We start from the raw sequence: 10,750 nt of genomic DNA on the forward strand, positions 1-10,750 counted from the left end.
ATGTCCTGAGGTAGCCCAATCAAAATCCGGACCTCAATTCAATTGAGAATATGTGGAAAGAGTTGAAAATTGCTGTTCACCAAAGATCCCCATCCAACTAGATGGAGCTTGAGCAATTTTGCAAAGAAGAATGGGCAAAAATTGCAGTGTCAAGATGTGCAAAGCTGGTAGAAACTTATCCAAATAGACTCATGGCTGTAATTGCTGCCAAAGGTGCCATTCAATTGAACCCACTATTACTGTAAGTTATTTGTCAGCATTGGTTGTAAACACTGTGATCCTCTGTTAACAGTGGGCGGTTTGCAAGTGTTCTCAAACCTCTCTCACCTTTTCTGCGCACTTAGAATTTTTTGTTTCCTCTGGAGGTTGGAATATAATACCTAGTGATACACTGTGAACACTGTTCTTTAGTCTTAGTAACTGCAATTCTACTTTTCCAGTGTACTTCACCAGCATTGCCTGATGTTAATACGCATTTCACTGCAGCTTTTACTATTTCCTATGTTACTCTTTTTAAAACATCGTTGGGTGTAAACAAACTCAACTTTCAACAAGGTCTGCTTTCTGACAAAGTAAATTGCATAAGGCTAAACTATAGAAAAAATGTAATAGGTAAAGAAATAGGTACCAGGAATAATGTTAGCATTAAATTAAACAAAGTAATAGGAATATGTATATTTGTATACTCAACAATGTAGTGCTGTGAATAGTCCATACACACTACATTATTTTTAATGGTTAGGTTTAGGGCTAGGTATTCGGTTAGGGTGAGGTTTTAGGGCTGGGTTTGCTTAATGTTAGTGTTGCAGTTGGGTTAGGGTCACGGTGGTTTGATTTTATAGAGTTACCGAGCTCTGGAAGTGAAAGATGGGAGTACTTGGCAAAAACCCTATAAATTATAATCATCTGTTGCCCTCAGGACAGAGGATAATCCTTCCACGGCCTCCTGCAGCTATGCAATTCTCATTTCTGTCAAAACAACCCCCACGTATCTGTACCCAATCCCGCTGCAGGTAGGTGGGGCTTGTTGGTGTCATGGCGTCATCTATGGTGAATTTATTTTTCAACGACAAATAATAATACGCTCTTTCTCACCAGCAATAAAAAGAAGCACAAGCCGGCCTGCTTCGAATAGATAATATCACATCTCATTAATCGACATGGGGACTGTCCACGCCAGGGTAAGGACATTGGGTGACCTTTGTGTCTGGACTGTAATGGAAGACCTTTTGCTGACATTCAACACAGACAACATACACACGACTACGGGGGAGGGTATACGTGCTTTTGTTTGTTTGTTTGTTTGTTTAATGGCAACATGTATTTTTGACAGTACATTATTGGGAAGAAAGGCGTGAAGAGGATGGACGTTTCTGCTAGTTAAAATGTACTCTGCAATCTCAAATATTTACACTTCGCTGTCAGTGTATAGATGACCCAAACAATGAGGACTAATTACAGTAGTTTTTGTGAAATAGTTAACTGTAAAAAAATAAAACGAGTTATTCATAAATGTTGTTTTGTTTTATCGGTGAATCTAGAAGCGCCTATTTTGTAATAATCAATAGTGTGCACTCTTCTCATAGGTCGCGAGTATATCATTGTGGGTTGCCTGTATTTGATCTGCCCTGTAACTAAAAAGAACAACAAACTGTTGTGTCTTCACTTTTCTCTCCACATTTTACATTGCTGCGGGAAACAAAATACTGTATTTACAGTGTAATCAAAGCAGACTTCTGTGAGCAACACACATGGAAGATAGATGCTTCATTCATACTTACAAAATGAAAGGAAAAACACATTGGAAATAAAATTTCATCTCCATAACAACTGTTCACATATTCGTGGCTGTATTTAATATAAATCAATATTTGGACTCCTGTTGCAGTGCATATGCAACTATAGTCAATATATTGTATATCTAACACCACAGCTGTTGTAAGTGAATGTGTTTCAGGAATTACGTTGTTTTTATTTCTGTTTTGCAATTAGAGCTTGGATCCTCTTCCCATGAGTGGACCTGATTTTGTGGTTCACGGAGATGATGCAGAACTGATAGGAGTGGAACCTGAAGCTAAACATGAAGTTCTAGAAAATAAAGACGTGAGTAAAAGCAAACAAACAATGCTGTGTAGCTTTACAGTAGAAGATGAGAGATTCACTTCACTCAAAGCAGACCAGAAAAATATTATATGCCTATTTAAACGTTATTAGGGTTATTTCAAAGAAAATGTCAATGCTGAAGGAAGTTAGTGCATTCATTAAAAACAATTTAGCACATAAAATTGTGCAAGTTTGCATGCTTAATATGCCACAGACTAGGCACACAAACCAGTTACGTACAAGTCTTCATGGCATATGCTGCACTTTTTGTTTTCTAGGTGGTAGTCCAGCATGTTCATATCGACGGGCTGGGCAGAACGAAAGATGACCTCCTTGGGTATGAAATAGCTGAGGTCTTTACAGCTACAAATCTTATTGATGTAAGTACTGGTCCTCATAAAGCATAATTGCTTGACACACTGTTCCAGACTGTTGAGTTTACATTTTATCAAGAGCCCATTCATCGTATAAAAATCTCTCTCTTTTTGTTGTAGGTTATGAAGAAGTCCCATGAAGCTCGGGAGAAACTGATGCGCTTGGGGATTTTCAGACAAGTAGAAGTTGTGATTGACACCTCCGATGGTAGTGCATTTTTCCACTGCAAACCGTTTTAGCAGACTTTCTTGACAGCACATTCTGCCCTTAAAACAATTAGCCATGTTGCTCAGCTTTTTATTATATCAGCAGTTAAATAATGTGGATAGTTGCATGTCATACAGAGGTGAGCTGTAGTGATACTAGAGGTTGGCACAGGTAGAAAATCCATATTGCATGATACATATTTAAATACTATATAGTACACCTACATTTAGCCCCTTCAGATCAGTTTAAATACAGTTGTTAATGTTAAATGCTCAACATGCTGGGGTATTCTTTGCAACATACTGTTGCACAAATGAAACGCAACACTTGGGTCTAATGGATGTAATCAAATATTTTAAACATAGATATCTAACAAAATCACAGAAAATGTCAACAAAAATACAGGTCAAAGAATCATGATACGTTTTCAGTATGAAACGTGACACACTGTCAAAATGAAAACATTATAAAGTTATCGGGTATGACCTCCCTGAGCATTAACACAATCCTGGCAGTGTTGACGCATAGACTTGATCAGCCTCTGTATATACTGCTGTGGGATGTTGTGCCACTCCTCCTGTGCAGCTGCAGCCAGCTGGCGAAGTTTGGCTGGTCAAGGTTGTCTCAGGTCGTTGGCACTGGCAATTTGGTCCCACAGATCTCTGTTGGACTCGGGTCAGGAGAAAAAGCTGGCCACGGCAATACCTCGACATTGTTTTCTTGAAGTTGTGCAATTGTAATCCTAGCACTGTGTGGTCTTGCATTGTCCTGCTGGAAAATCGACACTTCTGGATTGGCTTGCAGGAATGGAAAAACTGTTGCCTCAAGGACTTTGTCAATGTATCACTGAGCAGTAAGGTTGTCCTCAGTCTGCACCAAAGGCGTTCTTATGTTAAAGGAGATTCCTCCCCACATCATCACACTTCCACCGGTTGGCTTGAACAACGCAGCAGTCAGCATAACGGTCCTGAGCCAGTGGTGACACTCTCCCTTCCAGGACATGGCCTGACCCTCACAGAGCCGGTTTCCTGATTTCTCTGGACTAGTCTGCTGATTGTTGACGCAGAACATCTCATTTTCCGGTCAACTTCTGTCACAGGCTGCCTTCAATCATGCAGATATCAACCAGGCGATCTTCATTACTCAAGCAGGGCATGGTTGTATCTTTCGCTGTTCTTGCGTTAATTAAAATCATGTCTTTTCGAATGGCTATTTATACAGATTCTTAATCAACTCATTTTGGCAATTGTAACTCAACTCAAATACCAAACACTGAGCACCTGGCGTTTTTATGAAGTCACATGATGTGAGCTCAGTATTTTTTTATCCAAAAGAACAATGATACTCAAACAATCAATAAACTTATATGCTCAGTATTTAAAATGAAAAATAACATATATGTGCCCAATGAGCTACTGGTGTAAAACTCAGACTGTTGCATTTTCATTGTGCATCAGTGTGTATTGACCATATTCCACTGTTGTTGTTGTTAACATGGCTGTTATGTTCAGTTTAGTAATGCAGTAGTACAGCACCGCTATTACGTTATGGACTGTCGCAATAGCTACCATAAATTGAGTCAGCTGGGTTTTGACGGGAGTCACAAAAGAGACATGTGCGTCTGTTTGGGTGTAACTATAAAGTGCCATTCCTGATCGCTAAATTCTGTGGAATAAAAACACTGGGTGGAATTTCTTTACCAAGCAGGAGAAAACGGAATTTGCAAACTCTGCCAAGGAAATATTTCTTTCAAAGATGGAAGAACACTTACTTAATGTGCTCCACATTATTTTATTTAATCTTAAAGAAATGAAATGGAATCGAAAATCCCTAGTTAAATCTGCCCCCGCTACTCATCAAACAAGTGTCTACAACAACTTAAAAACATCACAGAGAAGGAGATTCTGAAGGGAGTGTTGCATTGGCCCTGCTTTGGTTAGCAGGGTTCTTCCCAGGAATTCTGTACAGTCGGGCAGCATAAAGTTATAGCCGGGAGCACTTTTAACGGAAAAGTAAACTTGCCTTACCTTAAATATATAATGCGACAAAGAATTTGAATAATGTATTGTCTTTCGTTGACTGTATCTGGTTGCTTTTTTTTATGTTCTACATTTTCTTCTTCATGACTGTTTTTTATTACGGTAAATGACCATGCATATGTAGGCACTCTATGATTTGACTGGGGAAAGATAACGTAGGTTTATTGGAGCTCACAAAAAAAAATTCCTTTTTAGCTTAATTATTTAGAGTTTATTGCTTCATTTAAATTGTTTTCTTGATGGCAAGTTTTCAGGGCATTTTATTAATGCACGTCCATTTTTGTTTTTTGCTGCTCTACATTTTTTAAATGCAGTTGTTCATTTTAAACTCTTTTTTTTTTTTTTTACACAACAGTACTCGCACATGTTTGGTCACCATCATAACTGTTGCATGAAACTGGAGTCTGATAATCCAGCACTGGCTCAGTTGTGGGATTGAAGGATGCTCGGTGAACCGCCATGTATTCTGAGCTGTGTGGGAAATTGCTGCAGCGAGGGGAAAAAATTATTGGACATTCCAAATTTGGGAGAAAATCTGGGTAAAATAACTGGGCACACTAAATAAAAATAAATAAATAAATAAGGGTGAGGTTTTTCAGTACATGCAATTGGTCTGTAAGGGGTTAAAACAGATATATGTTACTGTGGCAATATCGAACTGTTGTGTTACTTGCAGGAGAAGATGCATTGTCTAATGGTGTAGATGTAACATTCGAAGTAGCTGAATTAAGGAGACTAACTGGAAGCTACAATACAATGGTTGGCAACAATGAAGGGAGTATGGTAAGTAAGGACATTTTCAAAAACAATGTCGTGTTATTATGAGATTGTCACGGTAACATTGTGCAAAGTTGAAATTGCTTTCTTTGTTACTGCATAGTACATTGGCATTTGATCGTACAGTTTTTAACGCAAATTGGGTATCTGTTCTTTTAGGTTCTGGGCCTTAAGTTGCCCAATGTGTTAGGCCGCGCAGAGAAGCTCACCTTTCAGTTCTCCTATGGTACCAAAGAAACCTCCTACGGACTGTCATTCTTCAAGCCTCAACCAGGACACTTTGACCGAAAGTAAGGAACACTGATAGCTCTTTCCTTGGTCTAAAAATCGAGTTGTGGTCATAGGGCTCTACATTGATTATCTGGGAACATCTCTTTGCTAACACATTTATGTTCACTGTATAATGCCAATGGATGGGTTTAAAAAAAAAAAAAAAAAAAAAAAAACCTGCTTTCCATGGTTTTGTTAATTGTTTTAACTCATTCCTATACAGATATTGTGTACATTTAATTGCATCATCAAGATACCTAGAAACAGAGTATACATTTTTTTTTTTTTTTATGTATTCCTTTTACTCATAGATAATGTTGTTAAATCTGCACAGTTGCATCATATGTACAGTTGACTGCTCTAAAACTTATTTTCCCATGTGACCATAGAGATTCCGTACATATTGGCAACTATTGAGTGGCAAGGTTTAAATGATGCTTTATGCCTTCATCGTTTGTTTCCAGTTTATCCATTAACATGTATAAAGTAAGTGGACAGTTTCCATGGAGCTCACTTCGAGAGACTGACAGAGGAGTCTCCACTGAAATTAATGTAAGTTCTCTTTCTAAATGTAATACATCGTTACTCGCTTATCTATTTAATAGCTCAGTTACGGACACCCTTTGTATTGGAGGTTGTGTATGAGTTCTGATTCTGGTTTTGTGCACAGATTGTGTGTTACCTAAAATTGAGTTTTGCACCCTATTTTAGAAACTTATTTGAACCTAAACCATGTTTCTTGTGTTGAAGTCTGTTAGATGGATTGATAGCTGAATTGATTCCTGTCTCATGTGTTTCATTGCAGTTCCCCATTTGGAAGACCAGTCACACCTTAAAGTGGGAGGGCGTGTGGAGAGAGCTGGGCTGTCTGGCTCGGACTTCATCCTTTGCTGTTAGAGAAGAAAGTGGACATTCAATCAAATCCTCTATCTCGGTTAGTATTAGAACTCCACCACCTTTATTTGCTGAATACACTATGTAACACAATTTTTGTTCCTGGGTAGTAAGTGTTATTTCCTAATTGCTTATGCCTCAAAAGTATAGAAAATGGCTATTATTCCCCACAAACTTTGCTTTCGTGACCAGGACAGTGATATTTCAAAATATCACTATTTCCAATGGGAAAACGGGCAAATGTGTGTCTTTTCATTCACATAAAGTCAGAAACAAACAACATATGAATCCAAATTAACATGTATTTATACTAAAGTAATACAAAAATGACCACAAAAGATTTAGAAGTGAGTAGTTTTTCGAGATTTACGATTATACTGTAAATACACACATTTGCCCGTTTTCCTATTGGAAATAGTGATATTTTGAAATATCACTGTCCTGGTCACGAAAGCAAAGTTAGTGGGGAATAATAGCCATTTTCTGTACTTTTGAGACTTAAGGAATTAGGAAATAACACTTACTACCCAGGAACAAAAAAAAAAAAAAAAATTGTTACACGGTGATATCATGAAAAGGCAAAAGGCTGCTTATAGGAATTAATTCACTAGAAAGACCAAATGTGTGCTCAGTCTTCATGGACTTAACATAGCGCAATTAACTGAAAAGTATTGAACTCGTACATATGTACTCGGTGTTATTGATTTTAATACAACTTTTGAAGTGGAATCAGGAATCAAACTTAAGTAACTCTCTGATTGTCCTTAAACCCACAGCACGCCATGGTCATTGACACACGGAATTCTGCCATCCTGCCCAGACAAGGTGCCTTACTGAAAATGAACCAGGTGAAATATAATTACTCTGAGAAGTTCCTAAAAAGAATCCCCAGGTTTCCCGTAACAGAGGAAGGAATCTCTTCCTCTTCCAATCCAGATCTTTGTTATGCTTGATTGTTGAATTTAAACTCTGACCAGGTCCTAATTTAAATACTTAAGTGCTGATACTTATTAACATAATGTGATTAGAGATAAGATACAGCCTGTCGATTAACGGGCATACCTGTAGTTGCTGATTGATAGTAATAACATTCACTTAGCAGTCCACATAAGAGATCATAGAATCATTTTCGGAGTCTCGTCAGATGTTGAAGATTTGTATGTTCTGTATGTTGTCTTTTACAGGAGCTAGCAGGCTACACTGGAGGTGATGCAAGCTTCCTGAAAGAGGATTTTGAGATCCAGCTAAACAAACGTCTTTGCTGGGACTCGGTAAGGATTTGTATGGTTTACCTTTCCAAGTAGTCAGTTTGCCTGCATGAAAGTATCTTTTTATAAATAGGAGTGTAAAGTTTAATTTTGTATTAATGAATAATGATATTTTCTTTACATGATGTCATATTGTAATAGATTTATGTATTTTTTATCGGGTTACCAAAAGCACAGCATCGCTTATTCACTCATTATAGTTCACCAAACGGTCCTTGATTAAGTATGTTTTATTGTTGGTATGAATACATTCTTTCCTTAACCATTTAATGTTTGACAAAATGGTCCATCATTAAAGATCCATCATTTGATCTTATTATGTGTCACAGATGTATACTTGCCCATCAGGACCATCACATGTCTTGTGAAAATTATCATATCGCAACCTGCAGTGTAGTACGATATCATATTGTGACATTAGTGTGTCATTGTACTGCTATTTATAAACTGCATTTGTTTATTTTTCTTGTTGAATTTGCTTAAGCCTACTGGAGCAAAGGACCATGAATATGGTCTTATACCCCAAGTGACAATGTTAAGTGGACATACTGTATTAACTTATTATAAAACGTCTAAGAACATAAAATGAAACATCATCATTTTTTTTAAATTGTGATCTTCCAAATCTTGTTTGTGTGTATATTTGGTAGGTTCTGTCGACATCCCTTTGGGGTGGTTTGTTGGTACCTATTGGAGACCAGCCATCCTGCATTGCTGACAGGTATGTAGAGAAGCAGAGGTGTGTTTGAATAGTAAGGATAATAATTGTTGGGATGCATATCCCTGGTGATAGAGATATACAGTCACCTGTCAGACTTTAAATTTTACATACTGTATATCCATAGTGTTTATCCTGGGGGTATGAAACTTGGTTTGGACATTCTTTAGCCCAATTCTTACCTCTTGAGAGTATCGGAATGTGGGGATATAGTAGGAACCTGACTATTAGTACCATGCTGTTTACAGCAGCTTTTAATGCACAGCTGGTTTGTGAACTGTTATGTACTGAGAGAAACTGTGATCTCACAGTATGTACCATACGTAGATGCTGTAGAACATGATGTACTGTTCTCTATATGTAGCAATGCTTATACTCCCTATTTCTCAATAGGTTTTATTTGGGAGGTCCAACCAGTGTCAGAGGTTTCAGCATGTACAGCATTGGACCTCAGAGTGAAGGTTTGTGATTCATTTATATTTGCTTTGTAAGAGTACTAAATCGCAGTTAGAAAGATTCATGCATTGACTGGAATACAAACTGAGCTAAACATGTTTATGCAGGAATAAACATTATCAGTTATTTGTAAGTTGGCCTTAATAGATTATGGGGTTGCATTATGGTTATACATTATACAGAACTTACAAATTATGGAAATGCGCAATATCAGCGAAGGTTGGCGCAGTGGGTTAATGCTACTACTTAACCTTTGAAAATATGGATGGGATTGAACATGACTTTTTAGGTTTTTCATAAGAACCCAATTTCTCAGTAGATTGTTTTGATGAAAACTGCCCAGAAAAATCTAAACCCTTTTTATGAACAATTTACGCCAATGCGACAAGGTGTCACATTAATGAAGTTGTCCTGTCTTGCAATATTAGAACGTAGGTGTTTCTGCACCTCTGCGTTCCCCAGGGCTGTACGATGAGACAGTTTTTACCCTATGTTTTTAATATATTGCCAGGTGACTACCTTGGTGGTGAAGCTTTCTGGGCTGGTGGCATGCATCTCTACACACCCCTCCCTTTCCGCCCAGGCCGCGGGGGCTTTGGAGATGTTTTCAGAACCCACTTCTTTCTCAACGCAGGGAATCTGTGCAGTCTCAACTATGGTATGCATCCTGGAACCCTTTGTGTTGTGCCATTATTCTGGAAAGGTATTTTAGAACTTTGGGTCATCAGGACTAAACTGGTCGATCTGTTAATGGTTAATATAAAGAGTGGAAAAAGATTCATTTAAACATTGATTTTAGAGGGGACCTTGTATGCTTTTCCGATTCAGATGTCACACATGAGAGTCCCTCTCATTTTTGATAATTTTTTTTGTTGACTCAGTTTCTGCTCAAATTATTATTCAAAACTCAACTTTTCTTGTGGTTAGGTGAGGGTCCACGAGCTCATCTCCAGAAACTGGCAGAATGCATCCGCTGGTCCTATGGTGCAGGAATAGTACTGAGACTGGGCAATATAGCAAAACTGGAGTTAAATTATTGTATTCCTATGGGAGTGCAGAGTGGAGACAGGTAAGTGTAATGATTCCAGGGCATCTCTCCAAGCGTGCATGGTCTTTTCTGAGGGGTTGTGTCTTCATGGGGTGGGGAAGAGTGGAACAGCTTGAACTTCTTTTAAAAATAATGGCATAACACTCTGCCTCCTCACCACTAAGCAGAAGATGGAACATGTCCAGGTTTTCTTAAAGCGATTTAAAATCACTTACAGTACAAAGCACAAACTTCAGTTTGGATGGTGCAAATGTTAAGTGCTGAATCTCAAACTAAAGAAAACTTAAGTTTGAAACAGGGTAAATATTATTTTAATTAAAATGTTGTTTTAATTTCAGGATATGTGATGGTGTCCAGTTTGGTGCCGGGATCCGGTTTCTGTGACAGAGTATACCTGAGAATCAAGCACTTAATGTGAAGTGTGTACTCTTTTTAAATTATTCTGTCAGTGAAATCCATCACTGATGCTCATGATAACCCAAATCACCTGTTCTGTCCTAGAATAAATGCTATTGTGCTCGATTTTGAAAAATACTTCAGTACTTGTTCATATGATATTGTAATATGAAAGTGGAGTGTTTTAAATTTTCACTCA

The 10,750-nt window shown here is 37.9% G+C and overlaps 1 protein-coding gene across 1 annotated transcript; it reads left to right on the top strand.

The window, feature by feature from the left end:
- Nucleotides 1–1,021: 1,021 nt before the first annotated feature.
- On the top strand, nucleotides 1,022–10,689 carry LOC121318468 (sorting and assembly machinery component 50 homolog A). Its single transcript, XM_041255176.1, has 15 exons — nucleotides 1,022–1,181; nucleotides 1,993–2,103; nucleotides 2,382–2,483; nucleotides 2,598–2,685; nucleotides 5,401–5,507; nucleotides 5,661–5,791; nucleotides 6,236–6,323; nucleotides 6,577–6,705; nucleotides 7,442–7,513; nucleotides 7,850–7,936; nucleotides 8,584–8,654; nucleotides 9,045–9,112; nucleotides 9,619–9,765; nucleotides 10,035–10,176; nucleotides 10,494–10,689. Exons 1-15 carry the CDS (start codon nucleotides 1,161–1,163, stop codon nucleotides 10,537–10,539), a joined length of 1,410 nt encoding a protein of 469 aa, XP_041111110.1. The 5' UTR covers nucleotides 1,022–1,160; the 3' UTR covers nucleotides 10,540–10,689.
- The last annotated feature ends 61 nt before the right edge of the window (nucleotides 10,690–10,750 follow it).

This window comes from Polyodon spathula, chromosome 7, assembly GCF_017654505.1.
Source record: "Polyodon spathula isolate WHYD16114869_AA chromosome 7, ASM1765450v1, whole genome shotgun sequence".
Taxonomy (NCBI): Eukaryota; Metazoa; Chordata; class Actinopteri; order Acipenseriformes; family Polyodontidae; genus Polyodon; species Polyodon spathula.